This window comes from Leptodactylus fuscus, chromosome 4, assembly GCF_031893055.1.
Source record: "Leptodactylus fuscus isolate aLepFus1 chromosome 4, aLepFus1.hap2, whole genome shotgun sequence".
NCBI lineage: Eukaryota > Metazoa > Chordata > Amphibia > Anura > Leptodactylidae > Leptodactylus > Leptodactylus fuscus.
Genome location: NC_134268.1, coordinates 211920391 through 211947775, shown reverse-complemented (window position 1 = coordinate 211947775; position 27385 = coordinate 211920391). Strand labels below are relative to the sequence as shown.

Genomic DNA, 27385 nt, shown 5'->3' with positions numbered 1-27385 from the left:
GTCTCGTCATCCTCAATAATACAGATGGCTCAAGTCATGGCCTGATGTATCTGTAAGATGAAGTATGAGCGGCGGTCATCTTCTTCTTCAGGCCCAGAAACTCATATTCCACGGTTTAAAGGGGGCCCCTCACCTCTCCTGTATTAGTAAATACTTGTATTCCCCATAAAAAAGCATCTTTTATACATAGTACTGCATTGTGCGATTCCTCTGTTATCCCTCTTGGAAAATCATGAATAAATTAACCCCCTTCCCACCGATGGTATTTTTTGATTTTCTTTTTTCATTTTTGACTCCCCTCCTTCCAAACCCCATAGCTTTTTTATTTCTCCGCTCCCAGAGCCATATGAGGTCTTAATCTTTGCGGGACAAGTTTTTCTTCATGATGCCGCCGTTAATTATTCTGTACAATGTGGTGGGAAGCAGAAAAAAAATTCAGAATGGGGGGGTGGATTTGAAGAAAAAATGCATTTCTGCGACTTTCTTAGGGGCTTTGGTTTTACGGCGTTCACTGCGCAGCCAAAATGACATGTCACCTGTATTCTGTGTTTCGGTACGGTTCCAGGGATACCAAATTTATATGGTTTTATTTAAATTTTAACCCCTTAAAAATGCTAAATTGTGGCAATTTTTTTTTTCTAAAAGTCGCCATATTCCGACAGCCGTAACTTTTTTATACGTCCGTGTACGGGGATGCATAGGGCGTCTTCTTTTGCGGGGCTGGGTGCACTTTTTAGTCATACCATTTTGGGGAATCGTTATTGTTTTGATCATTTTTTATTTTAAATTTTTATCAGAGGGAAAAGTGAAAAAACGGTGTTTTTGCACTTTTGACTATTTTTCCCGCTACACCATTTACCGTACAGGAAAAGTATTTTTATAGATTTGTAGAGCGGGCGATTTCGGACACAGGGATACCTAATATGTATGTGTTTCACAGTATTTAACTACTTTTATTTCTGTTCTAGGGAAAGGGGGGTGATTTGAATTTTTAATACTTAATTTTTTATATATATATATATATATATATATATATATATATATATATATATATATATATATATATATATATATACTTTTTTACTTTTTTTTTTGCATTTATTAGACCCCCTAGGGGTCTTGAACCCCAGGGGTCTGATCACTAATGTAATGCATTACAATGCTAATACATTGCAATACATTACAAAGAATCATCATTTCTTTTGCAGGCTGCACAGAGCAGCCTGCAAAAGAAAATCACTGCAGACCGGCCGGGAGCCTTTACAAGGCTTCCGGCTGTCATGCCACCGGCAAAATGGCGGTGCCATGTGCCGCCAGGAAAATTAGCGCTGGGTCTCTACTGTGTAAAAGAGTAGGCACTCGGCAGCTATGGCGGCCGCCTGACTCCTGGGTGGCTGCCATAGTTAAACACCCGACGTCTGCTGTGCTACTAAGTCGGATGTCGGGAAGGGGTTAAGAAGTGGAGACTGCCATTACCATTGTCAAAGGGGTGTTCTCCTACAATTGGACACTGTCACCAATGATTGGACAGTTTCACATTGTGTAGCGACACCCCCTTGATTAGTAACACTCAACTGTCAATTTACTCAAATTTCTAGGAGGGATAACAGAGGAACAATGTAGAGTTATAAGAAAATATTAGAAAAGAATGGCGATATTATGGAGCATGCAAGAATTTACCGTAACAGTCTACGGATGCTCTTAAAGGGGATTTTCTTTGACCTATCCCTAGGACAGATCATCAATGAAATGACGATCTTTCAGGGTCCCAGCAGATCCGCTGTTTGAAGCAACTCCCTTATCACCGTTTCTGCTTCGCAGGTCATATGATATCATGTTCATTGGTCTCATGTACTGATTGCAGTGAATAGGCTGAGCTGCCATACCCAGCACAGCCACTATATGATGATGGCGCTGTGCTTGGTAAGTACTGAGGAGGCCGCAGCACTGATGTGAATGCTGCAGTCTCCTCATATAGCTGCTTAGCTGGGGACAGCGGTGTAAGAAACCTGCCGGTCTTTAAGTGATGGCCTAAAGTCAACTATTATTATGGATGTTACATAAGGTGCTATGGTGTCATGAATGACAATCAGAAGTGATTAATATCAGAACAAGACTATGTAAATATGCAATATGTGCAAAGATCATTTCCTTATATAGGAGTGAAGATGATGGACACTGGTCAAGAGGACGACAAGACGTCCCAGGATGTTTATGGCCGTCCCTACAAGGTACCTGCAGTAAGAAATTTAACTGGTTGTGGAAATGATGGAAAGTATCCGCCAGGAGTCTGGATAATAGTTTGCCACATACGGCGTCATCAGCCATTCAGAAGACTGACCTAAGTCACGACTCACATTATCGATCTCGCTTTAAGGGTGGGTCTTCTTTCTCCCACCTCCTATCCCCATGGACGTCTATCATACCTACAATACCATCTCACCTTCGGGTGGCTTTGGCCGCCAGCTGTCTCAGTTTATTGGTGACCTGTTGGAGCCTCCGTCTGATGGAGTCTATACTGAATGTCGCCTCCTCTGCACTGGGGTCCCCATTCATGGTGCTGAGAGGATCGGGGCACAGAAGATTAGGCGCGCTTCCTGTTGCCTGGAGGAGTTCACTTCTTACTGGGTCAGCGGACGTTTTACTGGCGGTCTGGAAAAAAAAAAAGTAATAGATGATTGGTCACTTGTTACAAGCGTCATAGACTCTTCTATGTGTCTTCGGTATAACTCTGTACTCGGAGCACTCCCCCTAGTGGTGACCAAAGCAGCCACAATTTTATCAAAATGGATCTCCGATTCCCCCATAAGGATATGGAGATAGTTTATGAGTAAAGATGAGCAATTCTTGAGAGATTTGTTTTTTGGTTCGTCGGCCAGTGCTAAGATTATACTCTCTGGTCCCCTTCAGGTCTCATGGGTGATATCAGAGGTCTAAGGGGGCTATTGAAGCCTATGACTGGGCGTCAGTGGTTACATGGAAAGCATCAACATCATGGTGCACCCTATGTGACTGCTGGGACCAAATCACAGGTCTGAGTGGTCTCCTGTGGCCCATGACGTCACCTATGAGGGAGCCCTAATAAGATGATGGAAGGTGAGTATCACCTCTCCTGGGCCCCCCTGCTGCTTATACTCTACACCCCAGAATAATATAATAGTGATTTCTTGGGGTTTGGCTGAACCCAGACTATAAGAATACTCACAGAGCTTTCAGGGAGTTCGGCCCTCTCTAAGCCACCTTCTTTGGATCTTTCCCTCTTCTGGAGACTCTGAATGGTCTCTTTCAAGTGTTTCTCCTCTGTCTGGAGCCTCCTGATCTCCACCACTCTGTCCTGTATCTGCTGCTGCAGCTCCTCCACTGCGGCCCTCAGCTCCTCAGCCTGTTTCTTTTCCAGTTTTGCAGCTTCTTTCTCCGCTTCTAGATCTTTCTGGAGCCTTTGCCGCTCCTCCTCCTGATTCTGCCTGAGTTGGACACATTCCAGCTTGTAACCCTCAGTCTCCGTCACCAGCTCTACGATACGGTTATGTTTGCTGTCTAGCTGAGCCTGGAGGTCTCTCAGTAGCTCCTCTGTTGGGTTGTGGGCCTCGGACTGTCCCGCTCCTTCAGCGTCCCGCACACGAGCTTCTAGGCCTTGTCTACATTCAAGAGCACTGGCCAGCTCGCCGGAACGAGTCCGTTCAGTGTCCAGGTAAGCCTGGAGCTCGGATACTTTGCTCCTCTCTTGGGATAGTGCGGCGTCGTGTAGACGTTCCATGGAGGCCATCTGTTCCTGAAGACTCTTCACAAGCTGCTTCTCCTCCTCCAAATGTTTGCTGATCTCGACAGTCTTGGTTTTCTGCTGTTCTAAAAGAATCTGGAGATCCTGGAAAAATAAATTAAAATAATATTTTTTTATTTTATTAAAAATAAATAAAAACTTCATTTTGGTTGATCCACCCACTAGAGTCTGCCACTTGCCAACCCACATGCATTTTAAGCTATGGTGTTGGCCAAGGAGAGGATATTGGATGCCCCAACTTCTCACTGGCACAGAGTTTAAGCTTGTGTTATAATACAGAGCTGCATATATTTTCTGCAGGTTGCTGGAAACAGTTAGCAATACTTGTTGTCAGATACGCTCCTAACATTATATTACGACTTTTTGCTGCATGACTGGTATGAACAATACATTTCCCAGAATGTAGCAGATACAGAGAGCCAGCAAGGAGTTCTGGGAAATATCAGCTAGCAGAATTATGAATGCAGCTCTGGATACAGTTTAGGACTCAGGATCAGTATTAGAATGTCTATACAAAGTTACTAAACTGTATAAGAAAATTAATATAAAATATAACATAATATAGGGCTATGGGAGTCTCTACTGACCCCCATAGGTAACGAACTTGTAAGTCAATGTAAGTCCATCCATTATAAAGCCTTGGAATACAGATGTCTACAAGGAGCACACATCCCCAGGCTCTTGATGTCACGTCTCACCTCCAGCTCCTCCTTCTCCCGCTGTCCGCCGCGCTCTGCCTTCGTCTTCTCTTTCTCCAGAGCCCACTGGAGCTCCCTGCACTTCTTTTGTTCGTTGGCCAAGGCATCATTGGCGCTGTCCAGCTCGTCTCTCCTCTTCTTCAGCTCCATCCTGCAGAACATTTATTATATAGTATAAGACGTCACCTTTCTTGTAAGGGCTCGTTCACATCCGCGCCCGGTCTCCGTTCTGCAGGTTTCCGTTTCCTCCAAAAAACAGAGGCAGGAGACAGAAACCTGCAGGACTCTTTCAAACCCAATCATTTGAATGGGTTTGAAAGATGTCCAGCCGTCAGTGCCAGTGAGCGTTTTATGCTCTCTGCCGCGAAACCGTTTTTTTTTTTAAAAAAATCGGACACAGAATCGGACATGCAGTACTCCGATTTAAAAAAAAAAAACGGTTTTGCGGCGGAGAGCATAAAACGCTCACCGCCGTTCACGGCCTGACCGATCTGACAGGTTTCCGTCTTCTGCATGCAGAAGATGGAAACCTGATAACGGAGACATGAACACTAGTGTGAACCTAGCGTAATATGGATTACTCTGACTACTGTAACAACTGGACTGAGACAGAACTTTAGGCCCAAGTGCAAATCAGTAACGATATCACCTACCGAATCCTGGTGGTACACGGCTACACTGTGTGTATTATCTGTAATAAGCTTTGAGCACGTACTGGTGGTTATGGACAGCTGACAGCCACATATACCGCACTACTACTGTACTATGGCAATAAGCTCTCCTACAGAGGAAAGAAAACGGTCTCTCTAGTGCCATCTACACTTGTAGGGCAGTTTTCTTCCTTTCGGAGGAGAGCTAATAGACATAAACTTTTTCCCTTAGCCGCACTCCCAGTAAGACTCCCTACACCAGCCGATCTCCTGTAATGGGGGGGGGGGGGGGGCACCCCTGTAATGACTGATATGAACAGATCACCTGAGAGATTCCAGTTCTTTAAAGTGCTTGTGCTGCAGCTTGAGTGTAGATTCAAGTTCCATCTTGGTTAGTGCAAGTTCATTCTTGATTTCTGCTGACAGGAGCCTCTCAGAGCCCAGCTGTTCCTGCAGTTCGCTGGCGCTGGCTTTCATGTTGTTGAGCTGCAGGTGCATTTCTTGTGGAAGGGAGGACGGATCTTGCGGTACATAGAGAGCAGCCCCTGTCCAAAAGAAGAGCAGAAATTAAAGGGATTGTTCCAGATCAGGAATGTGAATGCAACCATGAGAAAAAAACATATTCATACATGCATTCTCCTTGTTCCTGCACAGGGCCGCCTGTCACCTGCACTGCTCAGATTGTATACAGAGCGGCTGCAGCAGTGACATCACTTCGATGAGGCAGCTGCAGTCCTGCACCGTTGTCTGCAGCGGTCCTGTCAAAATGACGTCCCCACTGAACCTGCGCTGTGGCCCCTTTATTCTCAGGCGGTCCCATAGGTTGGACCCATCGAACATAAAGTGATGTCATATCTTCATGATAGGATTAACCCCTTAAGAAATGCAATATTACCTTCAGAGTGATGTATTGTCTTAATATTAGGATCAATACGCAGACTGGTCAGTTGGGCCCGCAGATCCTGAATCTCCAGTAACAAGCTGCGCCGCTCCGCATTCTGTATACAGTCCATGGCGTTAATCTGCTCCATACCCTGAAAGAGAAAGTTATATCATAATATAAATCAGTACACAATGAGTTAATTTTATAAGGAGATTTGCAGTCATGATTAGAGATGAGCGAACACTGTTCGGATCAGCCGTTCCAAACAGCACGCTCCCATAGAAATGAATGGAAGCAGCTGGCGCGTACGCTTTGCCGGTGGCCGGTCGCTTAACCCCCCGCGTGCTGGCTACTTCCATTCATTTCTATGGGAGCGTGCTGTTCGGAACGGCTGATCCGAACAGTGTTCGCTCATCTCTAGTCATGATGTCTTCCATAAACAGCGCATGGAGAAAACAGATGATCCTGCTTTCTAACACTCTCACACTCCCTCAGAAGCAGCAACATGTAGGATATTACAGTGGCGTTCTGACCAGTATTGATGTGGATAGAGCTCTGGGGTGAGAGAGAAACTTACTATTAGCTGCAGCGACATATCTGTATAGGCGTCTGCTTCTCTCTCACTCCGCTCCGCCTCCAAAAATTTCTATGAGCGGTCTGTTGTATCTCCCAAGGCAGATTTAGCACAGAATTTGGAGTAAGTAAAAGTATAGGGGTTTCCTAGTTCCTAAGGGATTTTTCACACTGATGACCTATAAACAGGATGCGCATGCGCTCCCTGTCCACTAGTAGCTTCAAGCGCAAGCTGATCTGTGTAGGGTCGGGGTGTTGGACCCCTACAGACTATACTGATGACCTCATGTCTCATCAGTATGAAAAATCCATTTGGGACTGGAAAACTCCTTTAACATTTACTTAGATCTGGAAACCCACTTTAAATATACTGCAGAGCTGACATCTGGTAGCAGCAGGCGGACGTGCACCCCCTGTGCAGGGCTAATCCCCTACCTGTTCCTGTAGTCGGTGCTGCATCTGATTCACGAGGGCCGTCGCATCACAATTATCCAGAGAAGACAACTGAGTATGGAAAGCCGACAGAAGAGCGTCCTGCTCCCTACAGAAAACCTCCTGTATCGCTCGCAGCAGCTCTCCCCTCCAGTCTGGGCTCTGGTCATGAAAATCTGACCGGGTATGAACCTAAAGCAAAGAGGAAACCCAATGATAAACACTTTCAGACACATGCATTTATAATTCTGCAGGCTTCACAGCTGAAATCGGAAATAACTTATCGTTTGGATTCTGGGAATGGATATTTTTGCCAGGTTTTCGTTCGGTATAAATCTGGGTTTTCTTCAGTATGCAAATGAGTTATCTCACAGCACTGGGGGCGGGCCCCAGCGCTCAAACAGCACTGGGGGCGTCCCCAATGATGCGAGAGAACTCTCCAGTGTCGCCTCCATCTTTTTCTGGAATGCCTTCTCCCTGTGTCTTTTTCTGTCCCGGGTTTCAATCTTCTAGGCCAACTGCGCATGCCCGGGCCACAAGAAAATGACCGCTTACACAGTAAGCTGGTGTAAGCACCCATTTTCTTGTGGCCGGTTACACAGTAAGCTGTTTTAAGCGGCCATTTTTTTGTGGCCCGAGCATGCACAGTCGGCTCTACCCAAGGCCTAGAAGATTGAAGACTGAAGAAAACACAAGGAGAGGGTGTTCCAGAAGAAGATGGAGGCGGCGCTGGAGATTTCTATCGCAGCATTGGGATCACCCCCAGTGCTGTTTGAGTGCCAGGGACCGCCCCCAGTGCTGCGAGAGAACTCATTTGCATACCGAAGAACACACGGATTTCTACCAAACGGCAGCACGGAGAAGACATCTAAGATAGGAGAAGAATAGCCTTTCTTAAGCTCTTTTAATAGCCTTCCTACGTGTTAGGGAGAAAAAAAGGGTATCCAATGATAGGATCCCTTTAAATCTGAAAAAATGAATTTCTGGTATTTGGTGGGATGTTTCCAGCAGTATTATCTTGACACAAGATGGCAGCATTATTTTGACTGAAATTACTAGAACGAAGGTTCAAAAATGGCCAGTGGAGAGGCCGACGGTGTTCTATACAACCGAGATATCTTTTCCATTATTACAGGACCTGTCATGTCTGGGATGATAAGAAATATCTGAAGTCTGCAGCTTCTCTCAGTATAGCGCGGGCTGTTCCCGTGTGAATCATTGCTACTCACCTCAGGCTCCTTGTAAATCTGCATTTTTGCGATCAAGTCTTTCAAGGAGGCGATGGTGTCTATTAAGGTCTTTCTTTCCTCACGCCAGGACTGTGTGTTGATCGTGAAAGTTTTGTCCTTCTCGGGGCTGGTGGCTTCGGTCAGTGACAAGACCTGCATCCCCTCCTGATGGACGGCTCGTAACAAGTCCTACAGAAAGGACACTGCTAATAAGTATGGGGATAAGTATCGGGGTGGGGTAAGGGGATTGCCATCATGGCTGCTTGTACCTTGATCTTGGTAGTAATGAACTGTTCTGGGACATCGTCTTCCACTCTTAGACCTTCAGGGAGTTGGTCGAGACTCTGAGCGTCGTAGGTTCCTTGGCTCCAATCACATTCTGCTTCCATGGACCCAAAAAGAAAAAAAAAAATCTGTGAGGAATGTTACCTTTTACATGGGACTGCAATGTTAATGCATTACCTCAAATCTCCTAGTCAGTGGTAGAGTAAAGTAGTGGGGGTGCCTGAGGCCCACGGCCCAAATGCCCATCAGTTCCTGGATTAATCCACTAGATAATGGCCGGTAATGGCTACCCTCCTCAGGACTTGTCCACACCGGCTCCTGTGCCATGTGGTATCAGGGGGCCTGGACCTGAGGAGGGGCCTGGAGGGTAAGTAGGCAAGAGTGGTCACGGGGGAATAGGTTTTTTGCCTGTTGTCCGCATTAGCTACGGGTTCTGGTAATTTAGGGCCCTGGTCTTGAGGTCTGCATGTTGTTATGGGTCTGGGGGTTTGATTTAATTTAGACCTCTTGTACGATGTCTCCATTAATATAGGAGTCTGGTCTGGGGTTTGATTTAATTCAGACCTCTTGTATGGGGTTGCCATTTACAGGGTCTGGTCTGGGATCTGACTTTATTTAAAAATCTGCTCAATATTATTTAGGGCTTTATCTAAGTTTTGGTCTAGGGTCTGAATATATTTTGGGGCCTGGTGTCTGGAGACGAATAGTCTGGGGATTGCTTTAGCTTAGGGATCTGATGTGGGCTCTGAATTTTATTAGGTGTCTGAATTAATTTAGGAGGAATTTATTAGGGCCTGGACTAGGGTCAGAATTAATTTAGGGGAGTGGTCTGAGTCCTGTATTAAATTTGGGCCATAATATAGGTTGTGAATTAATTTACGAATCTGTTGGTGGGTGGGGGGAGGGGACTGAGTTCATTTAAGATTTGGTCTGGGGTCAGAATTAAATTAGAGGACTGTCTGGGGCCTGGGTAAAATTTGAGGTTTATTTGAATTAATTTAGGAGTCTTTCTGGTATAGGGTCTTCATTAATAGAGGGGTGTGAATTTTTTTAGTCGTGTGTAAGATAATGCAAAATATATAGCAGGTGTTGTAAATGTAAAGAGACTCGGAATGCATTCTGATATAATGAAATGTGCCAAATGACGCAGTTCTATTACCTCTATACATTACCTAGGTGTGTGTGTGTAAAAAAAAAAAAAAAAAATTACATTAAATAAAAAAAAATAATAAAAAAATAAATAAAAATAATATATATATATATATATATATATATATATATATATATATATATATATATATATATATATATATAAAAATCTAAATACAGTATACAACTATTGATTGCCATGCAAGTAATCTAATTCCAAATAGAACTGCATATATCTGGACCTCAAATGAATAAAAGATACCAATCTCACCACTAGAGGCAGCGTCTGTCAGGTGATAGGATGTAGACAGAGCAGTGTCAGGCACAACTCCACCCTGGAGGAACACAGAACATTACATTATATTAATGAACAATACTAGCAAGAAAGAAGCAAAAAAGAGAGACTATACTGCCGATACCCTCATCTGCTGAAGGAGATTAGCTACAAGGAGCGCTGCTCTGAAGGAGCCAATAGGTCAGCACATTAAAGGAACAATTTGCTTATTTCCATTCATTTATTTCTATGTGTAGTTACAGCTAAAATGTATGGCATGTAACAGTATATAGTTCTGCTTACAACTTCATCATGGCTCCCTCTGCCCAGGCCACATATATGCAATACTTCTCAAAATTGAAGTTTTGCTCCATTAACACCCAGTCTTAGAAGTCCTCTGATACCGCCCGGACACTCTAACTGCGCTGTTACACTGAAACAAACTATCAGGACAAAAATATAATCTTCAAGTAATCTCCTAATTCAGTTTCCTTTCCCCGTACACTTGAATGGGACTGGGCTGCAGCATGGCCATGGGACTATACTGGCCAGAGAAGAGGAGCTGGAGCTCAATATTCCGGTCCTGGGTGAGCTTACACTTACTGAGGATTTCAAGGCCCCGATAACCGCTTTAAGAGCTTCACATTCATTGGTCAGAGCCTGCACGACGGCGTACTGCTCCCTGCGCAGAGTGTCGGCCTCACTGATGTGCCTGGCCTCCATGTCCAGGATCTCGGCCGCGTGCAGCTCTTGCATCTGGGTGATCTTATCTGTGTAGCGCTCAATTAATTCGGCCACTTCCTCGGAGGTGCTGCTCAGGCGGGAGGACTCCTGCTCCTTCTGGACTCCTATGTGTTTGTGGAGGACCCGGGACGTCTGGTTACTGTTATTAACACTTGTGACTTTGTCGGTCTGTGATGATGATGATGATGATGACGACTTGTCCTTGGTGGCCCAGTCTGGGCTTCTTACACCCTCTGTAAAATCGACCCCTGACATGGTTTGTTGCTCCTCTTCTTGAAGCTCTTTCTTCATGTAAAACGCCAACTTCTCCTCGGCATTAGCAAGACATTTCTTTACTCCTTGGAGGTCTTCTTCCAGATGTGCCAAGTTGGACTCTTTAACCTGTAGTAGGGATACAAGGATTACATTTGAAGGGAGTTGAACATCTACAGAACGGGGAGGCGGCCATGTTGTAGGATGACCTCGCAGAGTGGGTGAGTGATGTTACGACCAAGTACTGACCATATTGAAACCAAAATATGGACCAAGTGGCGGTATAATTGTATTAAAGGGGTTTCCTGGGACTTATTGGGTCATCAATTGAAGATCAGTGTGGGTCTGACACCCAGGACCCCATAGATCAGCTATCTGAATCACTATACACGGGCGCTGCTTCTTTTTCGCATGTCATGTTGCCTCATCACAGCTCAGTCCTATTCAAGTGAATGGACTGAGCTGCAATACCAAACACAGCCACTAAACAGTGTACGGTGCTGTGCTTGGTTAGCACCAAAGAGGAAGAAGCGTTTGGCCATGGGCTCGGGTCATCAATCAATAAGTCCCCAAAAAACCCCTTTAATAAATGGCTCCCAATTCATAGTACTCTACTTAAATACGCCTTCTACTGGTAGACACGTGCAGTGCAGCAATAAATACAACCCGTGCAACAAGACAAGCAAGGCTGAAGCTACAGAGGTGCAGAGATCTAATGAGTCAGTGGTCCTGTAGACTTCCTAGATCCCCTCTTCCCATTTATATACACGTCATCAGCCATATTGAACATCAGGTAAAGCCACATTTGCGCACCATTAGCTCCTCCCTCAGTTTTTCGGCCATCTCTCGGTAATGGCATAGCTCTTCTTTGGTAGCGGTCGCTTCTGCTTTAATACTTTGCAGCATATTTTCCAGATCGGTCACAGTGTTGCCCTCAGACTGTGTAACAATCCCCTACGGATACAAAGAGACATGAGAACGTCACAAAAAACATGTAAAAATGTAACAGACTTGTAATGTACTTTGTAACTTTTTTGAATGTGTCTCTGTGGCAACAGACTACAAATTCTGCAGTCAGGTGGTTTTTTCCCTTGTTTTTGTCTCTTTCCTTCTGTTAAAGGGATTGTCTAAGCCTGGATAATGATGACCATTCCTTCCATAGGTCATCTGGAACCATCACTGCTCTCAGAAGCCAATGGGAGTTGAGCTGCCATAATGCAGCCTGGCTACTACACAGTGTACAGAGTCATCTGATTCTACCTCAATACACGGTGCTGAGGACATCTGATGGTGGGGTGGTGGAGTTTTGGGCATCGTACACCCACGGGTCCAATATTCATGATCCATACTAAGGATAGGTCATCGATATCCAGGCTTGGATAACCAGAATAGGCGATCATTTACCTGGGACAGTGTGGAGTCCATGGTCTTTGGTTCACCCTTTGCCCGTTTTACGTCCACATTTCCACCACTGCTTTCCAAGACTCGCTGCAGTTCATGGAGTTGTATTTCCTTCAGGGCCACTTGGTGATTTGCGATATTAACCTGTTCCCGCTCCAACTGCAGCTGCTCGTGGAGGTCGGACAACTGCTTCTCCAACTCTAACAGTCTCAGAGAGAGCGCGGACAACTTTGACTCTGCTTGCTCCTCCATGGAAGATTTATCAAGAAGAGCCTGCAATCTTGAAGAGTCTTCCTCCACCATGCCAGACCCATCATCCTCGTGCAACGCTTTTGTGTGCACTTGGATGGCTTTCAGCTGGGCGTCACTCACAAGAGCTGCAGCCACCTTTTCCCTGAGACTGTCCTCCATGGCCAGCAGTACTTGGCCGTGTTGATCGATTTCGGCTTTCACTTGCTCTTTCAAGGTTTCGATCTCTTCTAGATACAGCAAAATTTCCAAGTCTTTTTCTTTAATGACTTTTTCCATTTCCTGCAACTGGTTCTCCATGATGTCTATCGTGTTCTGCATGGTCTCTTCTACAGAGGCGAGCAAAACTTCCTTTGTCAAATGCTGTGCTGTCTTATCTCTCAGAGTTTCATCTCCACCAGAATCTTGGCTGTCTACGTTGTCTTCAGCCCTTGGCAACTGTCTTGAGTCTTGCTTTGTGCCTGGTGATTCGGAGACAGTGGTCTCGCCATTCATTAGCCGTCTCGATTCCTTCTCCTCATCTTTAACTTGCTCTATACGGCTTTCCATATTGGCTATAGACATCTTCAGCTCAGCTTCTCCCAATTTTTGGTTGAGTGCGTCAATGACGTTGAGTAGCCGTTCGATCTCCAGTGTTTGTTGGCTTACTAGGTTTTCTTGGTTTAGATACTGTTGCAATTCCAAATCCTTCTTCTGTATAACTTTTTGAAGTTCTTGTAACTGTGACTCCATGTTGTAGATAGTATTTTGGGTGGTCTCGTCCGTTGATGTCAACACTTCGTGGCTGGCCAAAGATTCTGCTTGTTTTCCCGTCTGTGTTCGCTCTTTACCCCTCCCATTAAGGTTCTGCTTGGAGGCATCTTCTACCTTCACATCTGTATGTTTTTGATACTCTTTTAGCTTTTCGAGCTCTTCCTTTAACTCAACCATTTCTACTCTTGTCTCGTCAAGCTCTGTTTGTAAGACATTATCACCATCAAAGTCTTTCTGTACTTCTCTGTTCTCTGTAAGAGTTGGTTTATGGCTTGTCTGACTTTCTCCATCCTTTGTCGTGGCACCAGAATCCATTGGGACCTTCACCTCTTCTGTCGAGAAATCCCTGATCACCTCCTTCAGCTGTTGGATCTCTTGCGCTTGCTGGTTGATCAGGTCTTTCTGATTCTTATATTGTACCAATTCGGCATCCTTGAGATTTATGATGTTTTGAAGGTGTTGTATATGTAGCTCCATATCCTTTGAGGTAGTCAAGGTGGCCTCCTCCATGGAGTCTAACTCAACCTGACTGCCTGGGCTTTGTGCTGCTTTTTCGTTTGATGTTGGTTGTAGACTTGCCACGTGGTGTCCTTCAGAATTTTTAGACTCGTCCCCTTCCATTGGGCCGCCAGAATTTTGACCCAACTTTAGATTTGCCAGTTCCTCTTCCAACAAGACCACCACCATTCTAGTTTTCTCAAGCTCTGCAGTTAGTTGCATGACCTGACTCTCATCGGACCAAAGATCTCCTTCATTTTCGTGATGCGTTTTACTTTCTCCATCTTTTCTTTTGCCGTCTTTTATCTTTTGTAACTCCTCTTTTAACAAAGTCATTTCCATCTTTGTCTCCTCAAGTTCTTTTTGTAACGTATCGGCACCATCTGAGTTTTTCTGGACCTCCTTGTTTACGGTCACGGTTTCCTTCGTTTGACTTCCCCCATCCTTTGTTGAGACATCTGATTCCACATGAATTTTTTGCTTTTCTTTCGTGAAATCTTCCTGAGCCTTCTTCAATCGTTCGATCTCTATCGTTTGCTGTTCTAGCAAGTCTTTCTGATTTATATACTGCAACAATTCAGTGTCTTTAAGCTGCATAACATTCTTAAGTTCTTGCATCTGTAACTCCATATTCTTCACTGTACTGAGGGTGGTATCCTCCTTGGAACCTCCCTGGTGCTCTATGGGCTTTTTGGATAACGTCTGTTCTAGATCAGTCACTGTCGGCCCTTCTATACGTTCCTCTTGTAACGTATCAGCACCGTCTGAGTTTTTCTGAACCTCTTTGTTTTCTGTAATGGTTTCTTTTGTTTGACTTTCGCCATCCTTTGTTGTGACATCAGAAATTTTTTGCTTTTCTTTTGTCAAATCTTCCTGAGCCTTCTGCAGCCGTTCAACCTCTTTGGTTTGCTGGTTGAGCAAGTCTTTCTGATTCGCATATTGCAATAGTTCTGTATCTTTAAGACATATAATATTCTTAAGTTCTTGAATCTGTAACTCCATATTCTTCACGGTGGTAATGGTGGTCTCCTCTGTGAAGCTTCCTTTGGGCTCTATTGTCTGTTCTAGATTGGCCATCGTGGGATCTTCCGTAATAGTCTTAGCTCTTTTATATTCCTTGCCATCCTCTATGTCTGTAGGCCCTATCAACAATTTGTGCTTTTCTAGTTCTTTTTCCAACATGGCCATCTCCATTCTGGTCTTCTCGAGTTCTGCTTTCATTCGGGTCAGCTCACCTTTATCTTGGGCTACCTTCTGCCGATGAATTTCTACTTGTTCTAGGTCAGCAGCTCCAAGCTTTTCTATGCTAACTTCGACTCTTTCAGATTTCTTATCATTCTTTATATCTAAAGGTTCTTGTGACAATTTCTGCTCTTCCACCTGTTTTTTCAATCGTGACATCTCCATTCTGGTCTTCTCAAGCTCCTCTTTCATTCTAGCCAGCTCGCCTTCATCTTGGTTAACCTTCTGCTGGCGAATTTCTGTTTGTTCTAGATCAGTCACTCCGTGACTTTCTATTCTAGTTTCAGTTTTTTCAGATTCCTCATTGTCCTTTATAGGTTTTTGGAACAAACTCTGCTTTTCCATCTCTTCTTTCAAGAGGGCCATCTCCATTTTAGTTGTTTCGAGCTCGGCTTTCGTTCTTGCCAACTCCCCTTCATCTTGGTCTACCTTCTGCTGAGAATTTTCTGTGCTTTCCATCAAAGCTTCCCTCCGACCTTCCTCTATCTGCTTGATCTTGCTCTCTGCATCTGCCAATTTCTTCTGTAATTCTCCAACCACATGGTTTAGCTGCTCTATTTCCCCATATGAAGTATCAGTGAGCTGCAGAAGTTGAGAGTCTTTCTCACAGACGGTTGTCTGCAGATCTTGCAACTGAACCTCAAATCGATCGATCGCATCCTTGGAAGCCTCCTGCACAGACACAAGCAAGGCTTCAACGGCCAAGTACTGAGCGGTTTTCTCTCGTAATTCTTCAGTCAACTTCTCAATCCTGACTGAGTCATCTCCAGCAATCTTCACAACCTTCTTTGAAGGCTCCTTACTTTTGTCCAGTTCTTCTTCCATTTCTTGCTTTTCAGTCTTGGTTGTAACCACATCTTTGCCTGAGAGCGTTTCATCGGCGAGTTTTTCTGGACTTAAGGAACTGAGCTGAAGTCTAGAACGTTCCAATTCTGTATATCTTTGATCTTTATCTTCAAGCTCACCCTGAAGTCTCTTGACCGTCTCTTCCAGGTCTTTCATCACCAGGGTTTGTTTTTCCAACAGTAGAATTTGCTCGTCCTTCTTTTTCACAATAACCTGCAGTTCTGTCAATTTGGATTCCATATTCTGCAGAATTTGCAAGTCTTCTGACTCAGACAGTTGCTTTGAGGGCGTTGTGGAGACCTCATTCCTCCTTTCAGTGTTATAAGAGTTCTTCCGTTTCACTATCGGTTCTCTTGCATCCACATCATCTTCGTTCATGTCAGTAAACGGGGCATCTCCTTGACCAAACGATGGCTGCAAACCTTGCCTCTGGTCAGCCATGTCTTCATATTGCTGTTTATCGGTGAAGTCCATGGCAACTTTCTCCTCTATACGAGACAACTCCTCTTGTAGTTTTTCAATGACTTCGTTCAGCTTTTCTATCTCCTCCTCGCTGTTCTTCTTCAGTTGTTCCTGGTCGCTCTTCAAGCATTTAATCTGGCTTTTGTACTCCTTAATTTTTTCATTTTTCTCTTCAATCACCTGTTAATTTAAGAAAAATAAAATACCAATAAATTTTACTTTCATTTGTAGAGATAAAAATGTCTAATAGGCTATGTTTAGAGATAACCTATAGCTAAAGGAACACTAACCCTAGAACTGAATGGAAAAGAAAACCAGGAGATGATTTTGTCCCAACTGTGTTTTAGTCTGGAGAATATTCTGAATATTCTAAGGCAAGGAAGGGGAAGGGGGGGAGGCTCCTGCTGCAGCCAGTTGTCTTACAGAGGGTCAGTGCTATGTGTCTTGCTCAGAGACAATTGTCCACTGGTTGGCTGTCCCCATCTGGTTCACTATGATTGATAGGTCTCTTCAACTATGGAGAAAATCTGTCTACCACAAATAGCCCAGCCGAAAAACCGGGAGAGGAGCCGACAAGCTGACACAAATCTCCTTTAATGTTTAAAGGGAACCTGTCAGGGTGATTTGGGACACTAAACAACAAATGACCCTCCTTTAATGCCATCGGTGCCTGCAATAAAAATTAAAAAAATTTTTTTACCTACTTGGCTCCTGTACTAGACTTCAATGCACACTTGTCGAATCTTACATTTCCAGCTTCACCGAAGGAACATGCAAGTGCCGGGAGCACCAGAGAGGAGTCCGATGCAACTAATCTGACTCGTCTCTAGGTAGGTATAAAGGCTTGAATTTTAAATGTTGGCACGGATGACATTGCTACAGGTCTATATAGGACACTAAACCTCTGTCCATAAGGACCTATGGGTGGTTTAGCGTCCCATATCGACCCAACAAGTTCCCTTTAAACCAATACTTACGTGTCCCTATTCCTGACTATTGCATGGGCCCTATTCTTTCCAAGCAGTCTACATTTGGTGAGACGAACGGCAGATAGAACCACTGGCACCGTGAATCACCTTGTTGTCCATCGCAGCCTCCAGTTGCGCCTGTAATTTTCCTATTTGCTCATTGAGAAGGTCGATTTCCTGATCTTTCAACAACAACAATTCCTCAGTTTTTCCAGATTTGGCATGAGGCGCCTTAGAAGAGAAGGTTCCCGGATGTTCGTGCTGGGTGTTCTCAGCTTCATCCTTAGGTAAGAAGTTTAGATATTTAGCGTGAGAACTTATGTCAAGTAGTAAATGGATGTGTGTGTGAGCTCAATGTCTATAGAACGTAGCACATGAGGCCGGTTATAATGCAGCTTTAGTTGCTTATTATGGCCCATATAACCCAATGATATCATGTTTGCAGTATTTTCTGAATGTGGCTGTGGAGGTCGATAAAGAAGAGTCTATTTCAGGATGTGGCCCTTCAGCTGCGTAACTACAACTCCATGCATGCCCTGATAACTTCAGCCTGTCGAGGCATGTTGGGAGTTGTAGTGTTGCAACAGCTACAAGGCCACAGTTTGGGGATTCCTGACCTCCTCCTGTCCTCTCTTACCTTCAGCACTTTATTCTCCTGCTCCAGTTCCTGCAGACGGGTGTCGGACTCCTTCCTCTGGATCTCCAGTTGCATGTGGAGCTGCTGAACCTCTTCGTTCTTATTTTCCAGCTCTTCCCTGAACTGCTCCAGCTGCTCCACCAGGTTTGTGATCTGTGGGACAAAAACATAGGAATGAGACATTATGATGCCAGATTGCTGAGGATCAGACTACAGATCTTCAGGCCTATGACTAATGTTTGTGACCAAAAATAGGTGGTTAAGCGGCTGCTGGAACTCCTCTGGTCACATGGCACGACGTCTGTTCTCCTGATGTGCCCATTTCAGCAGAACATTGCACTCCCCATCCAACAACTAACCTAGATTTACCGTATATACTCGAGTATAAACCGAGTTTTTCAGCACAGATTTTGTGCTGAAAAAGTCCGCCTCGGCTTATACTCGGGTCATTACGGTAATTCAGCAATATCATAGTTACAGACCCGGTATACAGACACCGGGGCGGGTGCCGGGCCACGCTCATAGCAGGAGCATAGCGATGCTGCTCATTTCAAACTGCAGAAGTATTTACGGTACTTATATTCGGATCGGCTTATACTCGAGTATATATGGTACTTGAATTCTGTTATTGATCATGGAAATATTTCCAAAAATTATTTGCTGCCATTCTCCAAGTTAAAGGGAGGTGTGAATAGTAACTCCCAGGAGGAATATCAGAGGAATAGCATTGTTAAATAATGGGAAATGCAAATATTCACTAAAATGCAGAAGTCACAGGACCTGGCAGGTTCTTTGCCCCACTATCACTGCAATGGGGATGAGCTGCAATACCAGGCAAAACCAAGAGATAGGAGTTGACCCTATAGTCTAACCTGAAAGAAAAACCTTTAAAGGGAACCTGTCAGGTCAAGTTAGGACACTAAACCAGCCACAGGTCCTTATAGAGCAGGGGTTTAGTGTCCCAAATTGTCCTGTTTTGTGTCCGCAATTAAAACAGTAAATAAATCTTTATATTTTCCTAGAGAGGAGTCTTACAAGTCTCATCGGACTCCTCTCTGGGGCTCCCGACGTCTGTGTAGCTCTTCAGTGAAGCCGAGGACATACATCCCGGAGGTGCGGGACATGCACACTCAAACCGAGGAGTCCTGCTCCAGTGCGGGTACACAGCGGCAGTATAAAGATTTTTTACTTTTATTGCAGGCAGCGATGGCTTTATCACAGGGCGATATCACTAGTCCATAAGGACCTGTGGGTGGTTTAGTGTCCCAAATGACTCTAAAAGTTGGGTAAGGTCCTTAGACAGAACCGAATTAATCAAACCCTTTTTGGCTACTCTTGGATTAAAGCTTCTCGCACATGACTGAGTGTAAAGGCCAACGTAACTCTGCTGTTCCGCCCCAGAGATTATAGAACAGGTCCTATCCTGCTTTGCGACATTGCAAAGGAACAGAGTGCCCCCATTAAAATCAATGGGGGACGGAAGGCCACTTGGATGTCATCCGAGTGAATGCTGCTATAAAGTCAGCCCCACACGGTCTGCACGCTCGGTCGTGTGCATGAGACCTTACTGGAATGTCCATAAACAATTAGGGAACATTTGTGGCTGTAGCTGGGGACTGAATCCCGGTGAATATGTAATGTATTAATCCCCAGGATATAAAGTGAACGTCACCTCCTTCTCCTTCCTGTCTATGGCTTCTCTCTCCACCTGCAGTTGGGCTTCCAGAGGCATTTCTCCCCTCAGACCAATGACAATGGACGGTCTTCTGTCCTCCACCTTGGAAATGAATTCACAATTATACTTGGCTTATGGTAGCATTAGGTTACAGTAAGTAGAAGCAGCGTGATAGGTAGACATATACTGTACTATATTATTCCACTAGTGGTGTCTTGTATTGGACAGGACATGTTAGATACAGCAGGTTACACTATATAGAGTATATACTGTATAGCCTTGCCTTGTGTAAGCTGTCAGTGCTGATAATAAGGGCCTGCTCCAGCTCCCGTATCCGGCTCTCCATCTTCTCCATCTCCTCGTTCCTCTCTTGCACATCTCGCTGGAGCTGTTCTTTGCACAGCAGGAGTTCACTGCATTTGTCTGTCTTTTCCTTCAGGTTGCTTTCTAGTTTCTCCACCTATGACAGAGCGATATTGAGAGAAATACTGGTTAATAAAACATCGTGTGCAGTTCTGCAAACAGTTTTTATAGCGCCAATGCTCGCTTTCTATATACAATTCATTTGCACCTATGTGACTCTATGGTAGCAGACTACATACAAACCCACGTGTAGTTCGATACTGCAATCTATTCTAAGGGATGTACTGTCAGAAAATGGCCTAACAGGTAATAAGGACAACTCGGCTCTAGTTCCTTCCTCACTTTTTGTGCACAGTTATCTCTGCAGGTCACCAAACATGCTTGGGCGGGTTCACACCTGCGTCCCGGCCTCCACTTTTAGGTTTCCATCTTCTGCCTGAGAAACTGGACAGGAGACGGAAACTGGCAGTCACTTTTCAAACCCATTCATTTGAGTGTCCGCCCGTGAGCGTTTTGTGGTCTCCATGGTGAAAGCGTTTCTTTTTTAACCAGACACAAAGTCGGACATGCTGGACTTTGTGTCCGGTTAATAAAAAAAGAGTTTAGCCGCAGAGACCACAAAAGGCTTACAGGCACTGTCTGCCGGGTTTCTGTCTCCTGTCAGCAGAAGATGGAAACCTGAAAGCGGAGATCGGGGCGCAGGGGTGAACCTGCCCTTACTAAATTCTCCAACTGAAGTCAATGGGCTATTTTCTGCTGTTTACATCATATAGATATGAGATAAGTGACACATAGACATATATGAGAGAAGGAAAGACAAGTAGACAGATAGATATGAGTTAAATAGATACACAGATAGACAGATAGCTAGAAAGGAGATAGATAGATAGGAGATAGATAGATAGATAGATAGATAGATAGATAGGAGATAGATAGAAAGATAGATAGATAGATAAATAGCTAGATAGGCGATAGATAGATAGATAGATAGATAGGAGATAGATAGATAGATAGATAGATAGATAGATAGATAGATAGATAAATAGATAGATAGGCGATAGATAGATAGATAGATAGATAGATAGATAGATACAGTGGGGCAAAAAAGTATTTAGTCAGTCACCAATAGTCCAAATTCCACCACTTAAAAAGATGAGAGGCGTCTGTAATTTACATCATAGGTAGACCTCAACTATGAGAGACAAAATGAGAAAACAAATCCAGAAAATCACATTGTCTGATTTTGTAAGAATTTTTTTTCAAATTATGGTGGAAAATAAGTATTTGGTCACCTACAAACAATCAAGATTTCTGGCTCTCACAGACCTGTAACTTCTTCTTTAAGAGTCTCCTCTTTCCTCCACTCATTACCTGTAGTAATGGCACCTGTTTAAACTTGTTATCAGTATAAAAAGACACCTGTGCACACCCTCAAACAGTCACACTCCAAACTCCACTATGGTGAAGACCAAAGAGCTGTCAAAGGACACCAGAAACAAAATTGTAGCCCTGCACCAGGCTGGGAAGACTGAATCTGCAATAGGCAACCAGCTTGGATTGAAGAAATCAACTGTGGGAGCAATAATTAGAAAATGGAAGACATACAAGACCACTGATAATCTCCCTCACTCTGGGGCTCCACGCAAAATCTCACCCTGTGGGGTCAAAATGATCACAAGAACGGTGAGCAAAAATCCCAGAACCACGCGGGGGGACCTAGTGAATGAACTGCAGAGAGCTGGGACCAATGTAACAAAGCCTACCATCAGTAACACACTACGCCGACAGGGACTCAGATCCTGCAGTGCCAGACGTGTCCCACTGCTTAAGCCAGTACATGTCCGGGCCCGTCTGAAGTTTGCTAGAGAGCATTTGGATGATCCAGAAGAGTATTGGGAGAATGTCCTATGGTCTGATGAAACCAAACTGGAACTGTTTGGTAGAAACACAACTTTTCGTGTTTGGAGGAAAAAGAATACTGAGTTGCATCCATCAAACACCATACCTACTGTAAAGCATGGGGGTGGAAACATCATGCTTTGGGGCTGTTTCTCTGCAAAGGGGCCAGGACGACTGATCTGGGTACATGAAAGAATAAATGGGGCCATGTATCGTGAGATTGTGAGTGCAAACCTCCTTCCATCAGCAAGGGCATTGAAGATGAAACGTGGCTGGGTCTTTCAACATGACAATGATCCAAAGCACACCGCCAGGGCAAGGAAGGAGTGGCTTTGTAAGAAGCATTTCAAGGTCCTGGAGTGGCCTAGCCAGTCTCCAGATCTCAACCCTATAGAAAACCTTTGGAGGGAGTTGAAAGTCCATGTTGCCAAGCGACAGCCCCAAAACATCACTGCTCTAGAGGAGATCTGCATGGAGGAAGGGGCCAACATACCAACAACAGTGTGTGCCAACCTTGTGAAGACTTACAGAAAATGTTTGACCTCTGTCATTACCAATAAAGGAGAGAGAACAAAGGATTGAGATGAAATTTTGTTACTGACCAAATACTTATTTTCCACCATAATTTGCCAATAAATTCTTACAAAATCAGACAATGTGATTTTCTGGATTTGTTTTCTCATTTTGTCTCTCATAGTTGAGGTCTACCTATGATGTAAATTACAGACGCCTCTCATCTTTTTAAGTGGTGGAACTTGCACTATTGGGGACTGACTAAATACTTTTTTGCCCCACTGTAGATAGATAGATAGATATGAGATAGATAGATAGATAGATAGATAGATAGATAGATAAATAGATAGAGAAATAGATAGATAGATATGAGATAGATGATAGATAGATATGAGATAGATAGATAGATAGATAGATAGGATATGGATAGATAGATAGATAGATAGATAGATAGATAGATAGATAGATAGATAGATAGGAGATAGATAGATAGGAGATAGATAGATAGATAGATAGATAAATAGGAGATAGATAGATAGATAGATATGAGATAGATAGATAGATAGATAGATAGATAGATAGATAGATAAATAGGAGATAGATAGATAGATAGATAGATATGAGATAGATAGATAGATAGATAGATAGATATGAGATAGATGATAGATAGATATGAGATAGATAGATAGATAAATAGATAGATAGATAAATAGATAGATAGAGAAATAGATAGATAGATATGAGATAGATGATAGATATGAGATAGATAGATAGATAGATAGATAGATAGATAGATAGATAGATAGATAGATAGATAGATAGATAGATCTTAGTATCCTTGGAAATAGTAATACTTCTTAGTAACACGTCAGCCATGACTTCGCCTCCTACCTCGTTGTTCTGATGATCATTGGCAGGTTGATGTCTTTGTGGCATTTTCAGCTGCTGCTCCAGTTTCTGGATTTCTTGTTGGAATACATCTCTCTCATGTTCCCGATCGACCGCCTGCTCCTACATCACACAGGGGAGCGCAGCATAAGCAGACAGAATATTTCGGTAAAATAAGTGTATTAGCTTAGGTGTCCACTAATGTTTCATGACGACCTTGTTCTATATGTGGACTCCCTTCATTGAGCAGGTTCAGAGTCTCCTGGTGAGGTTACCAGTAGACCCTTAAGTAGTAGGACCCCAAGTTGGTCTAAACTTCTGTATAGAAGGGTATGCTAAAATTACTTGAGGTAAAAAAAATTCACAAAAATATTTACATTAAAAAAATATATATATATACAAAAAAAACATTTCTTCTGAACTTTCTGTCCCTATTGAAGATATCCTAAGGTCACCGTCTCACAACCTGAGCTGGCTGGTAAACCCTCACAGGATTGGTCAGAAGGTGGTCCTTGACTGGTGGCATTCACTTACATCTAAGAAGCGGCGTGTCTTCTCCAGCTGTTTCTCCAAGGAGAAGTTTTTCTGGCGGAGATCTTCCAGATCGGCATTCTTCTCTTGCTCCAGCTCCTTATACCGGCTGACTTGCTCCTCCAGCTCCACCTCCAGAACCTTCACCTGTTTGTGGAGGTCTCCAGAGTCCTTCTCGGCCTGACGTTGGACCTCGATTTTCTCCTTCAGCAGCTTCTCGGTCTCTTCCAGCAGCTCTGTTCAGGGAGGTGACAAGGACGCCGTCATTCCCTGGTCACAGGTGACATCTTCTAATCACAAGTGTCTCAACAACCCGAATGTTCATGAGAGGAAAAACCTTGGATTGACTTGAAGGGTTTGAAGTTTTGGAGATTTCTAGCAGCTCCACCCAACCCTGTGCAGGTCTGCAGCTATAGAATATGGAAGGGCAACTGAGAAACAGGTTTTTAGCGAATAAAACCCGACATCAATTATATGGAAGAGGTCTACGTGATATAAAAAGATATTTGTGGCACTCACAGGTATATATATATTATATGGCAGGAGCTAGGTCATTAAATCTATAAGGAATGAACATTGGAGATGAGCCATGGCCGTGTCATTCACTTTATTGCTGACCTGGAATACCTGCATCCAAATATTTCAGCTGTGTTTAAGTCAACCAATCCATCATGGCGCCATGACAGAAAACCGATTTTCATACACCTTGTTAGGGGTACGGGGGTCCTCTGCTCAGTATAAGCTCTTGGTCAGAGTAGCGAGAGATTGTAAAGAGGGTCTCTCTTACTGGAGGATCCGTCCTGTATTCAGACTTGAATGGACACCATGTAATACCTAATTTGACCAGCGGAGGCACTGTAGGGAAATGGAACAGATACTGCCAGGCTTTCCTACAGATCAGAGACATCTCTGGCGCTGGGCTTGGATACAGTGAAGAGACTGTAGTGCTCCCTCGAATAAGAAGACTCTTGATCCAGCCGATTGGTGGGGATCCAGGGGTCGGACCCTCACCGATCACCTATTGATGATATACTAAGAATAGGTCAACCTTATAGAAGTCCCGGAATACTCCATTAAAGGGTATGTGCCAACTTAACCCCTATATGTATGATAGGTGGTGCGTTCTAGATGGGCAAAGGTCCCACCACTGAAAAGCCAAATGCACTGGCCCCCATTTAAGAAAAGGATCAAATAGAGGGTCAAGGCATTCAGACCGGATACAAGGGGCTTCTTACTTATACTGGGGTTACCAGCACCAATTTCCAACTTATCCCCTTTGTGGATACAGGATAACTCGTCAACCTGGCACATCCCCTTTAAGGGAGTGGTACCAAGACTCCCTTACTCGCCGCAGCAGTATACAGATAACCGAATAAAAAAATAAAAAGTGGATTTAAGCACAGAATTTCAATGAGAAACAACCAAAATCCACTAATAAAGAATATTACAAAATTTCTACCGAAAAATAGAAAAAAAATCGGTCATGAAAAAACAAAAAAAAAAAAAACCAATAATATGTAAATGCCACAAATATTTCCAATTTTTTTTTACATTTTGTGAGATCTTGTGACCCTATACATCCAATGTTTTTCCCCATCATGATGAAAGCCAGGGCGTGAGCGCCCAGTGCACCGGGTGCAGTTAGGCATACACTATATATCAATGCTTGTCACGGTTTGGAGTTTGGAACAAACTGCAAACTTTCACCGGGTGCTGTTACCAGGGAGAGAGAAACCGTCACAAAGATGATTAATGTGAAAAAAAACCAGGCCAATGAGAAGAAAATCACCGAGAACGTAACGCAATTTTCTTAAAATCGCTGCCTGCCTATGACCATCATCTTACGGGGCACAGGAGCTACAGTGATCGTCTGGGATCCATTGCATCCGAGGGATTCGGGTGGTGGGGGGGGGGAATAGAAATTTGAATATCGGGATAGAGGTAGAGGTAAAGTGATTGGGTAGCTGTGATTGGCTGATGGATAAGATGATGGTTATCAATTTGTAGAGATGCGTGATAATGACAGGAAAAAGTTTAACCCCTTGCTAGCAAAAGGGGTGGACAACACCACAGAAGAAGTGGTTAAAGAGGACCTTTCACCGCCTCCACCAATTCCACTTCTTTCCATCCTTTAATTGGCGCCACTCTGCTGATTCCAGCGCAGTTGGAATTTTTTCTCTAACCCCCACCGTTCCTGAGCAATCGGTGCATTTAGTTTCAATGTTTGATATCTCAACCAAACTCCCTAATAGCAAGTGGGTGATGTCAGACACAAGCAGGCGAGGGGGCGTGCCTCAGAGCCCCAATCAGAGACGGATCACGTCAGAGTGCTGAGTCACGCCCCCTTACCTGCCTGACACCACCCACTTGATATTAGGGAGTCTAGAGGGCATATCAAGAACTGAAGAAAGTTGTGCTGACTGCTCAGGAACGGTGAGGGCTAGGGAAAAAATTCCAACTGCGTCAGAATCAGTAGGGAGGAGCCTATTAAGGAACAAATAGAGTTTGAGTTGGTGGAGGTGGTGACAGGTCCTCCTAAGCAAAGGAACTGGTAATTTAGCAGAGGCAAGCCAGAAGGGGTTAGTGCAAGGAGCCCAAAAAAAGCCAAAGGATTAATTCATTCCCAAAATCGTAGCCATTAAACACCCGATTGAAGGTCGGCCATGCGGGGGGTACAAACACACCTTCTTTGGGAGCTGCATCGACTGCAGCTTCTACTAAGCCTGGGAGAATAGAGAACAAAACAAATGCAGTGTAATTCACATGCCGTGTACAGGTCTTCTGTAATGTGTATTACTGGGGAGAAAGAGAGAGCAGTATATAGGGAAGAATGGGGGTGAACAATGTGCTGCAGAGGTTACAGGTGAAGGCTAACTTATACCCAATGCACAGGTCCTGATAAAACACCTGCCAGCTGATGATGTCATCATGACATCACGGCAGGGGAAGCCAGAGCTGATATGGTGCCCATTGCTTTACCAGGACCGGTTGCATTGAGGGGCTTACCTGGTGAGAAAGGTGAGAGAGAGGGCTCTGGACACACAATATAACATGTTACACTCCAAGAACAGAAAAAAAACCTTGTGTTAAAATGAAAACTTAACAACGTGGACAGAAAGGAGAGGCCGAGGCTTCAATGAATATATCTATCTATATATATATATATATATATATATATATATATATACACTCACCGGCCACTTTATTAGGTACACCATGCTAGTAACGGGTTGGACCCCCTTTTGCCTTCAGAACTGCCTCAATTCTTCGTGGCATAGATACAACAAGGTGCTGGAAGCATTCCTCAGAGATTTTGGTCCATATTGACATGATGGCATCACACAGTTGCCGCAGATTTGTCGGCTGCACATCCATGATGCGAATCTCCCGTTCCACCACATCCCAAAGATGCTCCTCTATTGGATTGAGATCTGGTGACTGTGGAGGCCATTGGAGTACAGTGAACTCATTGTCATGTTCAAGAAACCAGTCTGAGATGATTCCAGCTTT

General features: G+C 44.0%; 1 protein-coding gene across 1 annotated transcript in view; it reads right to left on the bottom strand.

Moving 5' to 3' along the window:
- AKAP9 (A-kinase anchoring protein 9) overlaps positions 1-27385 on the bottom strand; it is a 161431-nt gene that overhangs the window by 3322 nt on the left and 130724 nt on the right. The window contains exons 25-43 of the mRNA XM_075271761.1: positions 26560-26598; positions 23879-24111; positions 23348-23467; positions 19965-20141; positions 19679-19783; positions 18007-18159; positions 17478-17651; positions 12355-16581; positions 11764-11904; positions 10558-11079; positions 9952-10015; positions 8516-8625; positions 8247-8435; positions 7021-7209; positions 6025-6163; positions 5455-5674; positions 4480-4630; positions 3206-3865; positions 2444-2652 (exon numbers count right to left, since the gene is read on the bottom strand). Of these exons, the coding sequence (XP_075127862.1) occupies positions 2444-2652; positions 3206-3865; positions 4480-4630; positions 5455-5674; positions 6025-6163; positions 7021-7209; positions 8247-8435; positions 8516-8625; positions 9952-10015; positions 10558-11079; positions 11764-11904; positions 12355-16581; positions 17478-17651; positions 18007-18159; positions 19679-19783; positions 19965-20141; positions 23348-23467; positions 23879-24111; positions 26560-26598 (7822 nt within the window). The remainder of the gene's footprint in view (positions 1-2443; positions 2653-3205; positions 3866-4479; positions 4631-5454; positions 5675-6024; positions 6164-7020; positions 7210-8246; positions 8436-8515; positions 8626-9951; positions 10016-10557; positions 11080-11763; positions 11905-12354; positions 16582-17477; positions 17652-18006; positions 18160-19678; positions 19784-19964; positions 20142-23347; positions 23468-23878; positions 24112-26559; positions 26599-27385) is intronic.